Here is a 20,210-nt window from a genome sequence, read left to right as displayed (position 1 = left end):
CTATGGGGTCCAGGTCAGGAGAAAAAGGAAAGAGGAGGAGGATTAATGAGCAGAAAGTGAGAGATTCACTCTCCCAGAACTGTGATAGCAGGGGCCCATTGAGTACAACAGGGCTGAGGGCCAGGGCCATCTGAAATGAGTGGCCCTCAGCCCAGCCTAATCCCACCACTAGCAGTGACTTCCTTGCTGGTGAAGTGCTCTGCCCTTACAGGATGGAGGTATTTGGGAAAAGACCCTGGGGGATGAATTTTGGGGGGAGAAATGACTGTTTAGCTTTCTCAGCCAGGAGTATTTCCTGACCAAGACTTTGGCTATGAGAAGCATCAGTGAACAGTCATGACTGAGCAGCCAAAGTGTCAAGTCACAGATTCAGACAGCAACAGATGACCAATACCCCACCTTTGCCCTAGGAAGCCAGGGGAAGAAATAAAATCATTCTAGGCAGATATATGGTGACCATTGGGCCACTTGCTAGAGACTGGTTCCCAGGATTTAAGCCCTGGCATCCCCATAGGCTGTAGCTGAGGGAACCGAGGCTCACTAAGGTCACAGCTTACCTAAGACCATGCAGTGCTCATTACTGGTCCTATTTAGATTTAGAACCTAGGCTGGCATTACACAGATGCCACCCAAAAGTCCTGGATCCCTCCAAAACACAGAATATCTTGTGACCCTTCTGCCAACCCTGGCCTCCTCACGTGCCATTTACTCCTCTCTGTAAGGCCAGAGCCACTTCTAGGAAGAAGCTGGTTACCACCACTATCACCAAACCTCTCCCATATTTGGGGGAAGAAAGCAGACTAACAGGAGGAGCTTCTCAGCTTCCATATTCCCAGATAAGGGCAGGAAGCCCCAGCTCTGGGCCTTGGCTCCCACCTCAGCCTGCCTCAGGGTTCTGCCCAGCAGAATGATTCTTACCCAGGACACTACCTAAAGCCATAATCTGGATTAGGTCCCACTCCTGGATTCCTTTGGCTTGTGGAAATAATTGGCCACAATGGCCTTGTATCAGGCAAGTGTGACACAGCACCTGGTTCATCATGGGCCAACAGAGAGTATAAGGAAGGAATCTGAGAATGAGCAGACACCCACCCTAGACTATGAGCTCTGTTGCAGACCCTGCTGCCGCCCCTCCAACCGAGGCCCATACTCACGTTGCGGAACTCTCGGAAGGGCACAAACTGCACAATGTCACGGGCTGCCTCCTCGCCCGTGTGTGAGCGCAGTCTACGGTTGTCCCCGTCTAGAAACTCCATGGCTGCAAAGTCAGCATTGCCCACACCCACAATGATAATGGACATGGGCAGCTTGGAGGCCTGCACTACAGCGTGCCGTGTCTCCTCCATGTCACTGATGACCCCGTCAGTGATGATGAGGAGGATGAAGTACTGCTGTAAGGAAGAGTCAACCAGGAGGTGAGTGAGGGTTAGACCCTGACACCCTTCCCCCTCCAAATCCCCAAGGCCTGGAGGAGGCAAACTGCCTGCACCATGCATGGGACACCTTTGACTTCCCGGTTCTGGGTCTGAGCCCTGGGCTCAAGGCTGGCTCTGCCAGTTGCTATGCAGTACATAAGACCACTAAGACTTAATCTGCTGAGCTTCAGTTTCATCATCTCTAAGCTGAGAGTTACTGCTCAGACCTGGCATGTCAGCCGCCTGACAGGCCCAGGCTTGCCCAAGAACACATTCTAGCCTACAGCCTGTGCAGCTGGCCTACCTCCTCCATCTTTGTGGGCAGGAATACTTGTGCCTGTTAGCTCCATACTTAGCACAGAAGGAGACACCTGCACAGGTCATTTGGGCCATCACTTCTGGGGTGTGAATCAGGGTCAAGTCTAGGTTGTAGTGTCAGAATTGGGGAGTCAGGGCTAGGTAGGTGTTCAGTGGTCACCCTGTTCTACCCACGGTACCCAGGAGGCAGCCTTGGTACAGACTGGTATCTTAGGGCTCTGGCTTTCTTAGTCATCAGAAGGTAGGAAGCTCAGGGCTCTGGGCAGCATGGGCTCCAGACAGACTCTACCACTGTACAGTCTGCTCCGTGTCCTGTTACCATGGCAAGTGATACCAAACTTTCATATAGCAAGATGTGTTTATGAATTATTTCAGTCAGAATCCATTGAATAATGGACATGGGTGATCTGAGGATAAAGTGCACACAGGATGACCTGCTATGGAGAAGGTAGATGACATTCAGGAAGTTCACAGGACAGTCCAACAAGAGGGCCTTGAACCTGAGGTGGACTGGTACCTCATTTTCACCTCAGTGCTACCTTGGCCATCTTGTGGTCCTGTTCAGAAGATTCTGGTGTTCTGTCCTATCCATGAGATAAACAGATTATCCTTGTTGGGGACTTCTGTCCTCTAATTGCCAAAAGGGAAAGCCGTGAAGCTAAGAGAGGGTGGAGGTGACCCAGGTGAACATAAAGCCACCTTATCACCTAGCAAAACCGTGCAGCTTGCAGACAATACAAAACCAGCCTCCAGAACACCCGGCTGTCTCTCCTGTCCCAAGGTACAAACTACAGATCAGCGTTGGTGGGCTGCTACAGACACTGGCCCCACCCTTTGCACCCCCACTCTAACACTGTGCCTTTAAGAGACCAGTCCCCTGGCTGGGGATACTTGTTGCTATGGAGATAGTCAGAGCCCAGCAGTAGAGAGCTGCTGCTGCCAGCCCCTATCCCTGGTTTTATCAGTTCATCTAGACCCTTTCTCTGCCATTGCCAATTGTTGTTTCAGGGTCCCTTCTCTAGCCTGCCTTTTATTCACAGTAACCCCACCCATTCACAGGGCAGATCAGGGCAATATTCCTGGGACTTAGGCTGGCAGAATAGAGAGCAGGAAGAGGCCTGACACTGAGGAAAGAAAGGTCTAATCGGCTGCTCAGTCAAAGCACTTGTCTTCAAGCCCCCTTCCAGCTCAGACATGGGTCCCCAACTCCCTGTGTTCTCTGTTATAGAAGGCTGCCTTCCTTCTCAGGGACCTGACTGCAGAAAGGCAGGGCCTGGCTTCAGGTATAGCAGGAAGGACAAAGCGCTCCTGAAAACACAGGACCTTTAGCAGACGATCTATGAGCCCCTGATGGTTCAGAAGGCTTACATGACTTGCTAAGGTCCCGTAACAGGTAACTGGCAGGTTCTAGGTCTGTGCCCAAGTCTCCCTGATTACAAAGTTGGGGCTCTTTCCATGCTTTCCTTCTCCACCAACCACTGCATTGGCAGCTGGTCCCTGGGAGCCTGGCGAGGAAAAGCTCTCTTGTCTACCATTAACCTGGGGTTGGAAAGTCTGAATGACTGGGACAGTAGCCTAGGGCAGAGTCTGGAGCCCTGGCTACAAACTCCTAACTCCTCAGTGCCACAGCCAGCCTGAGCAAAGCCGGGGCCATCATGAAGGGAAGCTTCAAAGATTCACCACTACCCTCAGAAGCCACCAGAGTAAATCAAAAGGGCTGTTGGGGGAGAGAATGGAGCAGGAAGGGTAGAGAGGGACTGTGAAATGCTGGTGTTTTTTTCTGTGCTGGTCCCTCCTGACATCCTTCCTAGACACATCTCAGTGTTGAATCCTCTGCCCCAGGCAAATGTGTGCTCTGCTTTCACTGACTTCCAGTGATCACTCCACAGGAGGTCCCTACACACTCCTTCCTTACACCCTAGGTGCCCTGACAACCCAGCACACACTGCATGCCAGGGGCTCTGAGCCCCATCCAGGCCTCAGAAACAGCCACATCATTAAGTAGCTCAAACCGACTCCCAGCATGAAGAATAGAGCATCTCTTGCAAATTCCAGGCATGCCTCGGGGTGCTAGGACTGCACTGCTGCTTCTCCTACTGCATTAATGACTGGATTTAGAAGAATGGACCTGACTACACAGTTCCAGCCAAGGTCTGGAGAAGCTTCATCCATACCCAGGTAGTTTCTGAAAAACCGGCTGCCAAGGGCCCTGGGATGGGAGTAGGAGACATTCCCAGGGGGCTGGCTGCTACCTGTATTCTACCCTTGACACTGGATGCCTGGGCCACCAACCAGGAATGGGACACACACACACACACACACAAGCCTTACTGACCAAAGCAAAGGCCATTTTCAGATCACTCAAACCTGCTTATTACGCTCTACTGGCTCCCTATTACCCTCAGGAGGAAACCCATAGTGCTTGATGGCTCCCAAGGTCCTGTGAGAAATAGCCAGCCTTCTCAACCTCACCTACCCTGTCAAAGTCTACTTACACATGCCTCTATCAGCTATACCTACACACCAAGAGCCTCAGCCTTTTCACATGCTGTTTCCTTTGCTGGGACACACACACACACACACACACACACACTCCTGCACAAACGCATGTACCCATATGAAGCCAACTCTTAAGAATATCTCAAGTCTAAGCTTGAAGATCCCCTTCTAAGCACAACCTCTCCTGGGTCTGCTGTCAGGTAGGTACCACCTGTGTGGACCTATACTAGAACCATCACAGGCTTAGCTGTATGCACCATTGCAATGGCCTCCCAGCTAACTCCTCACCAGCCTATAAGCTGGACCTGGCTTGTCCAGGTAGCCATGGGGTTGCACAGGAATGCTCAGAAAAGGCACATGAAACAGATGAATGGGGAGAGTGAGGCCTGCTAGAGACACCACCACCTGCTCTCCATTTCCTTTATGTGGGTGTGCCATGTGTGCACATGTGAGGAGACAGGGAGGGTAAAGCCACGTTAGATTCCCCAACACCAAAACATGGCTAGAGAGAAACATCAGTTAACCCACCAGTTACTTCCATTTGCTGTGAGCTTCACTGTGCACAACATTACCGAATGCCAACACCCGGGCAGTGTCCTCAGACATTTCCACGACTGACACAGCTGTGTGCCAGGCTCTAGGCTGAACAACACACATGCCCATTTGGTGGAGGCCCTACAGTTCTTACAGAAGGAAAGCGCTGTTTGTTGTATGGGTGAGAAAACCAAAGCATAGAGTGCTTAAACTGCCTGCCATAGGAACACAACCAGAAAGAGGGGGAGATGGGGCTTGAACTAGGTCCTTTCAGCTTGAGGTTGAGCCACCCCACAGCCCTACTCACCTCCTCTGGTGAAGAGGGTGGAGGGAAGTGGTCAAGAAATCTGTATCTACTCCTGGGCCTCAGAACGGGAGAGGCAGTGGAGAGCCCAGGCCCTGCTCACATGGCTAGAGACGCTTAGGCATCATCTGAAGGGACCAGGCCTTACAGGTAACAGCTTACCCCAGGGAAGCCAGGCGTGGCTTGAAATAAGTAACAAGTGAGACCGAATCAATCGTGGTTGGTTCCAGAGGGGTTGGAATAAGGTGTCTGCATGGGTCTCAAGTTCTTTTGCTCAGAATGAAGGCTTCTCCTCGCTGGTGAAGTGGGGGGGCAGTAGGCAAGACTTCCCTGCAATCCCAGAACCCCTCAGTCACGAAGCCGCTTGTCTCTAAACCCCACCTCCTGCCCAGTTGACCCCTGGCTGGGTACAGCAGGAGGCAGGGGCCTGGCACACTGCTGGAATGTGCTCATGTTCCCTGCCCAGATGGTCTCTCCTGAAGAGGAAATCAGGCCTGTTTTCATGCCTTTAGAAAGCTCATGCGGCCAACAACCTTGTTGGCACCGAGCTTGGCACCCCTCACGGGAGTGTAATGAAGTTGAAGGCTGTCCCTTACTCTGCCCTATCCAAGATATTTTATCTCAGCAACCCCAGGGAGTGAAGAACCACAAAACTGCCCGGCCTTACTGCCAATTCAGATAATCCCATTTTACATCACCACTGGGGGTCAGCACTCCCAATGCATCAGAGAAAATGGGCCTTAAAGAAAAGCCGGGACTGCGTTCCCAGCTACCACAGTCAGGGGACTAAAGCTGAGACTCATCCAGTGCAGGGCACAGGTCCCTAGCCCCTTCTTGGCTATCCCTACCTCGGTATTTTATGTGCACTATTCCTGCTTTCCTGAGACAAGGTCCCTGCACCCCACTGTCTGTCCTTCAAGGCCTTTTAGAGTGGGGGTACTACAGGATTATCAAATGTTTACCTCCCAGGCAGTCTGGCATGTTCTCCCATGACACAAACTGGACACTGATCTGCTCTAAGTGCACATAAATAGGGGTAGAGCACATGACTGGGTTGAGCCCCAGCCCCAGCCCTATGTCCTCTTCTTTTCTCAGTCCCTGCCCCTCCTTTTCTCTTTACTGCTGCTTCAGGGAAGTCAACCTCTGCTTCTCCAGTGACTCTCCTCCTGAACAGTCCTGCAGTGGTCTCCTATTCATGATATAGAGCCTTCCCTTTGGGATAGGTTACTACATGACCTCACTCACCTAATCCTATGGAACACTGTCACCCACCAGGCACCCACCAGGCTTGAGGGTCTTTAGTGAGGTGGGTACAGGGTGCCCTGTCCCATGTGGCTGAATCCACAGCCAACAGGTGCAGAACCTATAGCCATGAGGCTGCTAAGTTGCAACAGAGGCAAGAAGGGCATGGACGATGTAGGACCACACAGAGATGGCCTTGCAGGGCCAGTGAGTCACCATGCAGTGGGGAAAAGCTCAGTTGGAATACCTGGCACCTGACTCTGATGAAAAGACGGGATGACCAGCACTGTAGATACCAAGGCTGGTCGCCTTACATATCATAGGCACACATCCCACACTACACGCAGCCTTGCTACTGAGCAAGACATACATACATACATACACACTGAGCAAGACATACATGCATACATGTCTGTAGCCTTCCCTGTTAAGGCTTTGGACCAGTGTTCCAAAGGCCAGCTCCTAATCCACAGGCATCAGGTAGAGGCCAGCCCCTCCCCATGAGACTTCTGGGTCTCAAGTCTCACTTCCTACAATGCACCAATGACACTGCTTTCCTGAGTAGGGCTCCAGGAAGCAAGGCTCATCAAACTGGACTTCCCCAGCCTCCTCAGAGCCAGATGGACAACAGCCTGGAGAAACCCTGCATCTTACCGGGATGAGATATCTCCCTCTCTAAGCCTCATACCAGTAGGAAGATGAGAGCAACCACCCAATCTGATTCTCCTCCTTGGGCAGCCTCATCTCTGGATACACACACACCCCCACTGCTTACCGTTGCTGTCTGCTGCTGTGTGGCCTGGGCTGCGAACCTGGCCACATGGTTGACAATAGGGGAGAAGTTTGTGGGACCGTAGAAGCGGATGTGGGGCAGGCAGGCTGAGTATGCCTGGGCAATGCCATCCACACCTGCAAAAGAAGACCTGGATCAGCCCAGCACCTCTATACCCCTACAACCACCACCACCACCACCACCTTATCCAGCTGCTGACATCTACTGCATGCTCCCCAGAACGTCACCACCATTGCCAGCATAGCCTTGAAACAGAAAGCTATCAAGGGCAGGTCTAAGGGAGTAGCCGAGAACCTGACTGTGAATCAGATAGGCCTGAGTTTGGGCCCTTCCTTGCTGCTTCTGACTGTGGGTTGGAGTGAGCTGTTTAAGCTTTCTGAGCCTTTCCTAGGAGGTGAATGACAAAGAAGGGGGCTGACAAAGGGGTGACACAGGGAGTTATCTGGAGGTCCATTTCTGAACACTCTTGGCTGCTCTAGTGGGGATGGGGTTTCATTGCTCCTTACACAACAGGTGCTCTGCAAATAGCTGCTATCACGACCAGCCAATACTCCACAACTCTCTGTTCTTGGCCCGAAGGCCTCTGGCCAAGGGCTGACATGGACCAACCTGAATTTAGACATGTCTTTAAGAACCTGTACCACACCAGAGCCCAGGAAGCACAGGACCTCATTTACGGCCAAGGGACACCCTCTATTTCCAAATCATGACTACATCCTGGCCCAGCCTCGGGATCCCCCAAAAGGGAGTAGACATCCTTTTCATTCTTTCTAGTATCATCTTTCTCCTTGTCTCAGTTTCTGAACTGTCTTGAGGTACTGTGCAGAAGGGGCAGATCTTTCACTCACATCACCCTACCTGCCAAGCCACTGTCCATCTTTGGCCATCAAGGAGACTCTTCCAGCAGAAAGGGGCAAGAGGGAGACGAGAGCAGGCATGCGATGCTGCCTTTCTGGACTGCATGGCACTCTGCCAAACTGTCCCCCTAATTCTCATCTATATCCCCATTTACCCAGGGAAATGAGTTAAACAGGTCATTTTCTGCTGTCCTTGGGGTACCCTGCCTGTCCTTGGGGAAGGTAAGGGCTGGTAATGTCCCAAAGAGGTGCAGTAACTCTTCACAGCCAGGAACAGGCAGCAGTTTTCCTTGAACCCAGGACTGTATGACTCCACACTCCACTATTCTCATCCATCACTCTGAGTATGACAGGGATGGGACAGGAAGGACAGAAGCCCTGTCCCCTCCCACTGCTTGCTTCTTCTGTATGCAGGGTCCACACTCACCTGAGCAGAAAGGGTTGGTGGGATTGAAGTTGATGGCAAACTCATGGGACACCTAAAAAGCAGAAGACACGCTGAGAGGCAGCCTCCTGCCCCATACCTAGACCACCCGCCTCTGAGGATTCACTCTCCCACCCTGCCACCTACACGTTATTAATCCCACATCTTCCTCCCTCACTTCATAATAGGGAAACTGGACATTATATGCCTCTGGGTGGATGGGGGTAGAGGTGGGTTCTGTGTTCCTCCCTTGCTAAGAGACCTCCTGAATGGGACAGAGATGGCCCCAAAGGCAGTGGGGCCCTGGACCACTAGGAATGCCCCTGTTCCCTCTCTCCATTTGGGGAGCCACTTATGTGGGCCTTGAAGACTTTTTCCCATCTTAGCACCAGGCAGGGGTGCTGAACAGAAGTCAACCTCACAGCATGCAGCTATCCGGATTGGCTGACCACCGCCCACAGCTGAACTAAGGACCACACCATACAGTGGGGCTGAGAGGGTCACATGTGCGCTGTGCAGATCCCCAAGGTCTGTTCCTGCATGTGTGTCGTGAGTCCTGGTTCTCAGTCTGGGGCTGGAGAGAGGGCTCAGTGGTAAGGAGCACACGCTGCTCTTACAAAGGACCTCAGTTCAGTTCCCAGCATCTACATCTGACGGCTCACACCACTTGTAACTCCAGCTGCAGATGAACTAACGATGCTGGCCTCTTCGAGGACTTAGTCACATGTACAAACTCCCCTCTGACACACAAGTGTGTGCACCCACACATGTGCACACAAGCACCCTTAAAAATAAAGTAAGCCTTAAAAAAAACAAAAAAACAGTTGCTGAGCCACTAGGTTGGGTCCCAGATCCACTCTGTCACAAACAAGAACTTCACACCAACTATATGCCAAACACTAGCATAGCAGGAGAGAACCAAGCGCCTCCACACAGAGAACACAACTAAGTCACTGGGCGCTGTAAGAACAGTGCCAGGGCAGACAGCCAACAAACCAGGGGGAGGAGCCAACTAGCTGGGTGATGGGCACATGCAAAGGCCCTGAGGTGGAAAGGAAGAGAGGAAGGCAGGCTCACAGGACAGGGGTGAGGTGGCAGAATGACGGAATGAAGGGCCAGGAGGGCCAGGCCCGGCATCTTCTGGCAGTGCAGGAGCAGGGACAGAACATCTGTGCTCTCCTAGCCTCATTATAGCGTGCTGCTTCAGCACCACTGGGTGCTTAGCCTGGCCAAGCCCTGGCAGGCACCCCCAGAGTTGCCCTGTGACATTTCCAAGGCTTTTGCTCAAGAAAACATCTCATTCAGTGGAGTTCTTTGGAAGCTGGCTGGTGTCCTAGCAACAAGCTCTTGCTGGGGCCTGGCCACTGGCTCACCCTACCTGCCTCCCCTCCCCCCTGGCATCTATGCTTGCCCGGAGGCTCAGCCTGGGTCCCACAGAGTCCTGCCTCACACTGTGCAGGGTGAAGATGTCCACTGTGCCTGTGTCAGACCCAGAGCCATTCTGATGCTCCAGAAGGGCTGAGAGGAGAGGCCATACTAATTCCAGAAGTGTACTGCACAGCCTGGTACACGAGAGGGGGAACCGGCTGAGCTGGGCATGCCATCCCCACTGGCTCCTCCTCTAGGAAGCAACAGGTTTGGACATGATCCTAGAGTCTATCTGCCCTCCTGGAGCCCAGGCCCCTGGGGTGAGGGTGACCTTGGGTAAGCCACATTAAAGCTCTGAGCCTTGGCTGTTCAGGCTGTAAAATGGAATAGAGTTCTATGGATCTGGTTGCAGGAGCTCTCCAGCTCTGTGGCCCGTGTTCTTGGTGATGTCTCAAGTGGGGCACCTAGAGCTTCCTCCTGCCATAGGTGAGGTCCTTACCTGCCCTCCACCATGGCCACCCCATGGGCATCTTAGGGTGCCCTGTCTCCTTCCCCGCTTCTGAAACCTGCCTGCTCTGGCCCTCCTCCCTTCCCAGTATTTTGTCTCTAACCCCATGTCCCACCAGGGTTGCATGCAAAGCAACCCTGCGAGCAAGCACTGCCTCTTGCCCTTTTGCCTTTCCCGATTTCCATGCTGTGGCTTCTCTCTGATCCATTCTCCTGCCCCCTGGCTCAGCCTTGCATCCCTGGCCAGCTCTGTGTGCCTTGCCTCTCCATCTCACCCAGAGTTGGATAGTGGCCCTGAGATCCAGACCATCCTCTGCTTGTCTCCTGGACTCACTCACAGAGGTATAGGACACACAAGTGCAGTCTGGGATGAGTGCAGAGCAGACAGAAACCCAGAGCTCCCCCACCCCTGATTCTGTGTCAGGCCCAATTCCACCTCAACCAAAGAAGGCAGGGTCTGTTTCTGTTACACTCACCTTCCAGTCTGGTGGTAACTGGGCCCCAAACCCCAGAGCAGGAAACATCTTATCACTGGCCAGACAGAGAGAACACGAAATATTTGAGTACACAGCCCCATATACACACCGGCTGCACCACACTCTTCCCTCCTGGTCTGCCGGTGTGTAACCCCGGGGACAGAGAGCAGAGAGTTATTCTCCACTAAGCCCAAGTCTAAGCCCACTTCTGGGTGGCATTGACCAGGGCTTGACACATTTGATTTTTGTTGTTGTTTGTTTTTTTGTTTTGTTTTGTTTTTAAAGACAGGGTTTCTCTGTATAGCCTTGGCTGTCCTGGACTCACTTTGTAGACCAGGCTGGCCTGGAACTGACAGAGATCCGCATGCCTCTGCCTCCCTGAGTGCTGGGATTACAGGCGTGCGCCACCGTGTGAGCTCCGGCTTGACACATTTTTATCCAGGGCAGACACTTGCTTGATTTTGATCAGTGGGCCTGGGAGCACTCTAAAGATCAGTGGTTTGTCAAAGGTGGTGGCCCCTTTGACAAACCTCTGTCTCCAAAAATATTAACATTATGATTCATAACAGTAGCAACATTGCAACTGTGAAGTAGCAACAAAAGTAATTTTCTGGTTGAGAGTCACCTCGACGTGAGGCGCTGTATTAAAGGGTCACAGCATTAAGGTTGGGAACCGCTGCCTTATATCCTTCTCAAACCAAGACCCCATTAAGGCCAGATCACAGTGGAAGCGAATGGACTGGTTCCAAGCTCCCAACTTCCTGTTTATAGCTGGGGAAGAACACTCCTAAAATGATCATCATGACCTCCCTTCATCATCCACCCCAGAGCCTAGTTTCATTTTCTTTTTCCTATTCCTCATATCTATCCCCAGCCTTGGCCTCTCACAATTCCTCAAATGTACAGGGCCCCTTATCTCAGCTTCAGCCATTACACTCCATTTGAAACAGGCCTCCCCAAATCCGTTTTCCCTAACAAACTTCCACGCATCCTTCAAGGCCCAACCAAAATGGGTACTTCTCTCTATGGGCCACTGATGGGTCCCTAAGACCCCACAATGCCTCTCTTTAGTGCTCCCTTGACTTCTGCCTTACACGTAGACAGAGGTCTCTGCCGAATCCCAAAGATTTGTGCTAATGAGAGCTTCCTAAAGGCAAGCACAATGTCTTATTTAACTCATGCAACATTTCTATCAAAGACACTCTGGCTACTGTGGAAGGTGAACTGCCAGGGTCCAGGATAGAGCAGGGAGATGCGCAGGAGGCAGTGGCTCCAGCTTGGTGTCCTGAGCTCACTGGGGTTTTGCTGAGTCTGAGTGCCAATGAAGGGGTTAGGGTGACCCAGTGGATATCATGGTCTCCTGCCTCACATGAAGCCTTCCTTGCGCTGTATGTTGTTTATGTATTTTACTGAGCCCTGAAAGCATGGCCATCCTTTAGGCCCTGGTCCCCTGAAATGGGGTCATTCGGGCCCTAGTCCTCATCTGTGTACATTTAGATACATTCTTAAAACAAAAACAGAGTCTCACTATGTAGCGCTGGCTGGCCTAAAACTCACATAGATCTGTCTGTCTCTGCCTCCAGAGCACTGAGTGCTGGTCAGACACATTATTAAGTCCCACCCCGGCCTGTGTCCCCAGCTGTGAAAGCAGAGGCTGCATTCTAACCGCTAAGTTCGTCTTCCATCCTAATGCACTTTCTTACTGGATGATTGGTACACCGCACGTAGAAAGATCCTAGTTTGAATCCTAGCTTAGTCGGTAAGAGTACGGTAATAGGTTGGCAGTGTCTGCCATGGGGAATGGAGGGGCAATGACTGTGTGTATGCCACTTGCTCTCCATTCCTGGGTTTGCAGATCCTTGGGACCCTTCTGGCTCCGACAAGCTGAGCTTCCTTTCTGAAGAGACACCAGCTGACCTTCAGAGTCATCCCCAAGTATACCTGTCATAGTCCTGAATGATCTGTCCCACTGCCCAGATGGCTGACAAGTATTCGTTGGTGCCCATGGGATTGATATAGTGTAGAGAAGAAGGGTCGAGGGGATTCCCGTTGGAGGCTGTGAAGTCTATTCCAACCTGCAGAAGGAGAAAAGGGGCAGTGTGGCCGCCAACCCCAGCACAGCCTCAGGGGATAGGAGGACCTAGTGGGCACAGGACATCTACTCATTTCCCAGAGCCGGTAGTCGAGATAATGGCTGGAACAAAATATAGAGTGTCTAAACTCATGGCACCTCAGTCTAGGGGAGGGATAAAAGGCAGGTGAGTGGAAAATTCCTAAGATGCTTCCAGACAAGACAATGAAAGCCAGATGTGTCAGCAGACAGAAAGGACCAGGGGAGGGTCCGAGAAGATGGCAGAGGGAACAGTGCGAGGTAAAGAACTGATGGCAGGGACAGGGACAGAGGTGGGCAGAGAAATGCCAGGGACAGAGGCATGACCGAAGTAAACGGAAGAGAAGGGAGGGAGAACAACTGGATAGTGGAACTCTTCTGGCCAGCAGGAGGAACTAGAGGGGTTTGGTGAGCATTGTGGGAGGCCCTATGTAGCGCTGCTCTGCTCCTAGCCAAGCCTGACTCAGCTCCCCACCAGGATAAACTCCTTATGCTCTCTGAGGCCAGTTGCATCCCTTGACCCAAGCATGTCCTTGCTAGAGTTTATCTGCTGTGGCAGAGGCCTGAGTCCTAGGGAAAGACCACGGATGGGGTTGGTGATGGGGAGGGGCCTTACAGTGAACATGAGCTGGCAGCCTCCAAGGATGTAGTCCAGGAACGAGTAGTTTCGGTGTATCTGGAAGAATTGGTGAGTCAGTGGGTCCTGATTTTGACTCTGAATGTCCCTGTAGGAGTTGGTGCTTGTATCTCAGAGCCTCAAGAGGAGGCCAAAGGCTGGGTCTGATCTTACCACAACAGACTCCAAAGTACCTTAGAACACAAGGACCACTCGAGGCAGGGACTGGTTTCCCAGACCAGTCACACCTGCCTATCAGTCATCTGACAGAGAAGGTCTCCATTCACCCTCGCTGCCTCCCTTGCTAACACACACAGGGTGCAGATGCCCATCCCTAGTCTCCAGAGCAAAGCTGAGGGATACCATGCCTGCTGTCAAGGCCTATGCCTGCTATCAAGGCCTTTGCCTCCTCTCAGCAAAAGCACGTTGGCCTTCCCATGTCAGTGGCATCAGGGATCTCTCCCAGATAAATGTAATTAAGCAAATTTTTAAAGAGGCATCCCTCTCCTATGCCTGTCATGTCTGTGCTTGAGAAGGTGACAAATTCGTGGCCAGCCTGAACTGCACAGGCAGACCATCTTAAAATTGTGCTGGACTGAGCAGGGCAGTGTCGGTGGACACCTTTAATCCCAGCATTTAGGAGGCAGAGGCAGGCATATCTCTGAGTTCAAGGCCAACCTAATTTACAAAGTGAGTTCCAGGACAGCCAGGGATACACAGATAAACTGTCTTGGAAAAAAAATAAAAATAAAATCAAACCAGACAGGAAAAAAACAGCCAGGCAGGTACCAAAAGTTGTGAGTAGCAGGTGTTTCAGAAATGGATCCAAAATCATGCTTGACATTTGCAGAGCTCTGTCTGTGGCACTGCCACTGAAGGTCTATGTGACCCTGTTACGATGCTGGAGGCCTCAGCAGGCAACCAAGCCATAACTTCCTGCTCCTCAGGCTGAGCTGGGTGCACTTGACCACTCAGGCTGCCTTCTTTACTTTCCCACCTGCCAATGTGGTCTGGCCACAGTGCTCTGAGTCTTGGTGGCCTCATTTCTACCAGAGAAACCATAGCTACCTGGGTCCTCACTGATGCTAGGATGCTTGGACCCCCAGGCTCTACCCCATGTGCTGAGTGTACAGAGTAAGCCTCTGGGCTAGACAGAAGTGATTCCCTATCGTCCCCTACCCAGAAAATCACCCTGGAAATCATCTCACATCCTTGTGGCTCTGTATAGAGACAGGATAGGAGGAAAAGCTGTCGCACACTCTACCTTTTTGACACACCCACTCTGCAGACAAGGAGAAGAGGCCTCTGTGCAGCGCATGGGAGCACCCTCAGCTCACCTTGCATGATCTCAGGATGATGATGCCCGAGTTCTTGTAGCCCTTCTTCTTTCTCTGCTTCTTGGGGTTGATGCACTCCATCTCTAGCTGGCACCACGGGAAGGGAGCCATGTTCATCTGGGGTGTCTCAAGACCTCCCAGGCCCCAGAATTCCCTCCACAACCTAGACCCAGGGCTAAATGACTACTCCAGAGAGGTTCCCTGGATACCCACCTCCCAGACCACATTCTAGTTGTCCACCTCTCACTTATCCATACCCCCAACCTCTACCCCACAAACAGGGAGAAACCGAGGCTCATAGAGACTGTCTTGCTCAAGGTCATGTAGGAAAGAGAGGTGTGGCTGAGTGTCTTCTTGGTTCAAAGTCCTGGGTTTCTTTGTAGTCACTGCTGAAACCCAGGGGTGCCAGCGCACATGCCCTTCTTACCGGGACGCCATCCCGAGCCTCACTCATCTGCAACACAGAGGTCTGGAACTCGCCAATGAAGTCATGGCCTCCATTGCTGTCATAGTCGTAGCACATGACCTGGGACAGGTCACCATGGTCAACCCAGAGTGGTCCCCAGGGGTACTCTCAGCCTGTTAGCCCCTGAGTGCACAGTATGGCTATTGTGTGGGCATTGCTTCCCATAGTATGACCTGTCTAGCCTTGGGGCTCCTGAGCTGCCTTCTGTAGGAAGCCTTCCATGATTGCTGGGAAAGCAGGCTGAAGCCACCCAAGGATGGAGGCTGTGCTGGTTACTACCCACCAGACATCTATCTGTTCCTCCTCTGGCCAGGCTGGGATCCTCTGTAATCCTACCCAGGAACTCTGCAGTTCTTGGAGGGAGTGGGTGGTACTGCAGCAGAACTCTTGGGGGGTGGGGATCCTGCCCATGTCCTGAGGGCCAGGCAGATCTAGGCCTCCATCCCAGGACTCCCGCCTTCTTCTTACCAGATGGGGCTCTTCCCATTAATAAGAGGAGTTTCAAATGAGTATACCAGAAGCCTGGTTGGGGTAGGCTAGGAGGTGGGGCTGGGAGGGTAGAGACATGGGCCCAGAGTCACTAACCTGGATGGGCTTCTCCAGGTCCCCATCACACAAGGACACCAATGGCACAGTGAACGGTTTCCACACAGGGTCCAGAGTGTACTTAATCACCTGGGGGACAGGAAGGACAGAGTATTCTCACACTCATGAGAGAAAGCTATGAAGAGATGGGCAAACCCATAGCCATGCTTCCAGCTTTGGGCATGGCTGGGGCCACACAGGCCACCCCCTACCATCAGCTTAGTTGACCCAAGGCCCCTCTTACCTACCTCAGTCCTATGGACTAGCATCCATTTACCATCATCCCCTGGCTTGTAAAACTCGAGAAATGGGTCTGACTTCCCGAAGAGGTCCTGGCGGAGGTGGGGAGGGGAGGCAGGATATGTGTGAGAGGGCATGGCCTTACCAGATTCAGGGGGGCTGGAATGCACCCCAGCCACCTCCCTGATTCATAGTTGCTGGCAGCTATGGTGCAACCAGGCTGTCCCTTCTCTTCCCCCACAAGGTTCAGCCACAGGCCTGGAGCTACCCCTGAGAAATGAGAAACCCCCACAGGGAGGCAAGGTCTCTGCACTCTAGAGACTGAGCCTTGGATGCAGAAGGTGCAGCTACAGCCGCAGCAGCAGGCTCTAAGAATGCCATGACTTTCATAAGGCCAGGACCATGAAACCTAAAACTACAGTACAGGCATGGCTCAGCAGGTGACAGCACTCTCCATCAAGCCCGATGACTTGAATCCACCCGCCCTCCAGAAACCACATGGTGGAAGAAAGAGAGCTGACTGCATAAGCTGTTCTCTGACTCTGTGTCCCACAGTTGTTTCGGACCCCTCCAAACGTAATAAATCTATGATGCTTGTCACCAAACGGCACGATGGCCTCTGGAAATTCACTTATGTTAAGTTAAAAAAAAAAAAAAGGCACCCTAAAGAAGTTGCACAGAAGTGAAGGGTACAGAGTGAATCAAGTAAGAATGCACAGTACAACAGTGTGGGTGACGAGAGGCAACTGAAAGACCACTGTCACTTGTGTCTCCCTCCAGGAGCACTCAAGGAGGAGTTGTAGAAGGACAGTTAGAAAGTGGGAAGGGCACCATGACAGTGTTCACAGAACAGGGTCCCAGGTAGAGGAAAGAGAATGCAATGGGCCTGAGACAGGATGCCTGGTTGCTGTGGCTCCATGGCAGAGCCTGGGCCTTGAAAATTAATAAAGCTGAGGAGAGGGAAGAGGGTCTGGTCTAACTGGGTGATCAAAGCAAAGGAAGGGGAAGGGCAGGAGTCAGGACCCTGGAGGATCATGACAGAGCCCTGTGGAGGGAGTGTGAGAAGTGGGGCCATAACAAGAGGAATTCTAGTCACAATCGGCCTCCTTTGAAGTGGCAGGGCTCTCTCCCACAGTGGGAGAAGGCCTGACTTGAGTGGTTCCATGTTTAGCCTGTCCCTCGAGGGAAATGAAAATGTGGTAGTCAAAGAAGGCTGGCTCCAGCGCCCAGGGCTGGAGAAGACTTTGCTGTTGTTGATGGAAACCCTCCCTGACTGACTTACCTTCTTGTCCAGCTTCCTGCCAGCCAGGCTCAGCGTGATGACACGGTTGTCTGAGAGCTCCTGGGCTGCGATCTGAAAGGTTGAAGCTGTGAGGGGAGGGGGACCTGCTCCTTCCCTACCCCACCCTGCCTGGACCCAACTCTCCAGGGTTAGGTTCAGGGAAAAGACAGAGTGAGTGTCAGGTGACCCTTGACTTCTAAACCTTGGTTTCCATTTTCTGGGAAATAGGATAATTATCAGACTGGTCATGGGGACTCAGAAAGTGAGTCCTGTGGCTCAGGAGAAGGTATGTAGGACATGGGGAGATAATAAGAGGACTATGGGGGTGCTGGTTATGAGCCACAGGGAGAGAAGTTCTGTACCAGGGAGCATATGCTTCTTCAAGCTCTCTCCCCAACCTGAGAGCTCTTAACTGCCAAGAAGCCAGAGACACACAGCCGAGTAAACTGAGGCTCAGGGAAGGATGGAGGACCCAAGCTAGTCATCTACTCTGGCCTTCCCCATAGCCATGGCCCTCAGACCTCAACACAACTGCCAAAAGCCCACTATGGCCTCTCCCCACAGACAGACTCCCTGCCTCTAAGATGGGCTTATCTAAGGATGGTCTTCCTTGAAACTGGCCATCCCTCTAGCCCCTGTACCACAGCCCAAGGCCCTGGGGCCCTTTCTCCCTGCCTGCTCTTCACCTACACTATAGGATGGTATCTACTGTCCCATCTCCAAGAGGAAGGAACCAGGGCCTAGAGTGGAGCTACTGGCATCCCAGACAAGAGTGGAGTCTTCCGCTGGCATCTGACCTCAAGGAGGCTGCCCTGAGATCTGCCTGTGAACTCAGAGGGAGGCTGCTGGGAGGAGCCTTCCCAGCTGCAGCAACAGCCTGGGTGGAAACCATCTTGGGGTCTTTGAGGCATGCTATAGGTTTGGTTTGCTCTAAACTTGGGGCACAACGTGAAAGGGTAGAACTACAGAGGCAGGGAAGCAAAGCAGGGACTGATAGTCCTCAGAGCTTGAAGGGAAGACTGCACAGGAAGTAGGGAGCCCTGGGTGTGAGGGGGAGGCCCTCCAAGAGCACAAAGAAGCATGAGCTGCCTTCAGCAGCACATCACAGTCTGTATGCGGAGTCTTGCTAGAGGAATGCTCTTGCTCCTCTCGGGCCTCATTTCTCTCATGAGATGGGGTTCGCCCCTAAGGACCAAGGAGCCCAACCACAGGAAGAACCTGCACTTTGCTGGAATCACTGCAAGGTGCAGGGGGAACCATTGCAGTCACTGGAATCATTCTGCTGAGACAGAATGCATGCATCCATCAGGCGTTTATGAAATGCTCTCCAGGGGTGTGAGGGGGGGGAAACTGAAGGGACTAGTATTGGTGGGGGATGCTGTGAGGGCTCTGGACACCCCTCCCCACAATAATAAGGAGGTCCCTGGCCCTGAGCCGCATCGCACTGTGTAGTGCCTTCTGACAGTCCCCCAGCCAGGCAGCCCCCAGCGCATCATCTGCAGAGCCAGGAGCCCGTTGCTAAGAGACCTGTTGCTAAGTTGTAAGTTGGGCCTTTTTACTCCCAACAAAGCTGGTGATTATCTGCTGGAGAAACAGTCCATTGATGGGGGAGGGTGGTGGAGACAGAGAAGGGATGCGGAGGGCAGGGAGGGGGCTGGTACCGTGATTAAGCCCTTCCCTGCAGGCTTGTCATTCATCAGCAGCAGAGGCCTAGTGATCTTCTTGCTGGAGACAATCTGGAGTGGGAGAGACAGACGGGAGAGCTCAGGGAGGCAGCAGGGGCTCTCAGGGACAGGTCAACAACAGGACTGTAGTGACAGCACCATGTATCACGCTGTCCCCACTTCTCTGCGTTAACAAGTGGCTGGCTGGCACCGGGTTTGGTTGCTCCTTAAGGGGGAGCTTTCTGCCTGGTCCCAAACCCAGGGGCCTGCTGGCTCCTGGGGTGTCTGTGTGGCAGATAAGGAATCCAGGAGGATAAGCTAGGGAAAGTAGGGGGTGGGAAATCCTGTCTGTCTGACCCCAAGAGCAGAGGTTGACTCTGAGGCCCGCGTGTACCCCACTCCACTCGGGAGCCCCAGGCTCACCGTGCCAAGGCTGCAGAAGAACTGACCCAGGAAGTCATGCTCATCCAACTGTGCACTGGATTTGTCCTGATCAAACAGGGCGAACTTGAGCTTCTGCACCTCCTCGAAGTGGTAGTCCAGCACGAACTTCTTGGAGAAGGCTGGGTTGAGGTTGTTGACGGCTGTTTCTGTCCTGTCGTACTGGCGGAGGGACACAGTAATGGGAGGCAGAGTCACAGTGGCCGGGTTCCCTCTCTACCTAGCTGCTGGCAGTCTTTCTACCACTTCACTATCTCAGTGCACTTCCCGCCAGTATTCAACGACTCATGGGCCCCAGCTCGCAGGAGGACACTGCAGCTCAGACGTCAAGTCAAAGGGAGGCAGGTGCAAGATTCGAGCCCAGTCCTGACTCCAGAAACCTCACTCTTAACTCTACAAGCCCTCTCCATTCCCAGGGAACAGGATAAGAGCTCAAGCCACAGCCTGGACTGGGTAAGTGACAGAAGACAAACCCCTCTCCCCATCTGGGCCTGCTTCTACCTCTGTCAGATGAAGGCCATGGATTATGTGGGGTTTTTTGTTTGTTTGTTTGTTTTTGTTTTTTTCACTCTGGGAAAATCCTTTTCTCAAAACCACACTGTATTCGCCTCTAAGAGAGAAAATAGAGAGGAGGTAGGCCAAAGAGTGGGGTGGGGTCCAAGGCTTGGGTGGTGGTTTTTGTGTCTTTATAGAATTCTGGATTTGTCCAGTCTAGCATGCCCACTTGCTTTG

The 20,210-nt window shown here is 52.6% G+C and overlaps 1 protein-coding gene across 3 annotated transcripts in view; it reads right to left on the bottom strand.

The window, feature by feature from the left end:
* Cpne2 (copine 2) overlaps nt 1-20,210 on the bottom strand; it is a 38,351-nt gene that overhangs the window by 565 nt on the left and 17,576 nt on the right. For all 3 annotated transcript variants that reach the window (XM_055620999.1, XM_055620998.1, XM_055620997.1), the window contains exons 3-15: nt 19,461-19,640; nt 19,035-19,109; nt 17,374-17,445; nt 16,100-16,183; nt 15,852-15,941; nt 15,228-15,326; nt 14,801-14,887; nt 13,464-13,523; nt 12,679-12,812; nt 10,738-10,792; nt 8,390-8,441; nt 7,088-7,221; nt 1,155-1,391 (exon numbers count right to left, since the gene is read on the bottom strand). In XM_055620999.1, the coding sequence (XP_055476974.1) occupies nt 1,155-1,391; nt 7,088-7,221; nt 8,390-8,441; nt 10,738-10,792; nt 12,679-12,812; nt 13,464-13,523; nt 14,801-14,887; nt 15,228-15,326; nt 15,852-15,941; nt 16,100-16,183; nt 17,374-17,445; nt 19,035-19,109; nt 19,461-19,640 (1,359 nt within the window). The remainder of the gene's footprint in view (nt 1-1,154; nt 1,392-7,087; nt 7,222-8,389; nt 8,442-10,737; nt 10,793-12,678; nt 12,813-13,463; nt 13,524-14,800; nt 14,888-15,227; nt 15,327-15,851; nt 15,942-16,099; nt 16,184-17,373; nt 17,446-19,034; nt 19,110-19,460; nt 19,641-20,210) is intronic.

This window comes from Psammomys obesus, unplaced genomic scaffold, assembly GCF_907164565.1.
Source record: "Psammomys obesus unplaced genomic scaffold, mPsaObe1.curated_primary_1811, whole genome shotgun sequence".
Taxonomy (NCBI): Eukaryota; Metazoa; Chordata; class Mammalia; order Rodentia; family Muridae; genus Psammomys; species Psammomys obesus.
This window is presented reverse-complemented; position numbering and strand designations above follow the sequence as displayed.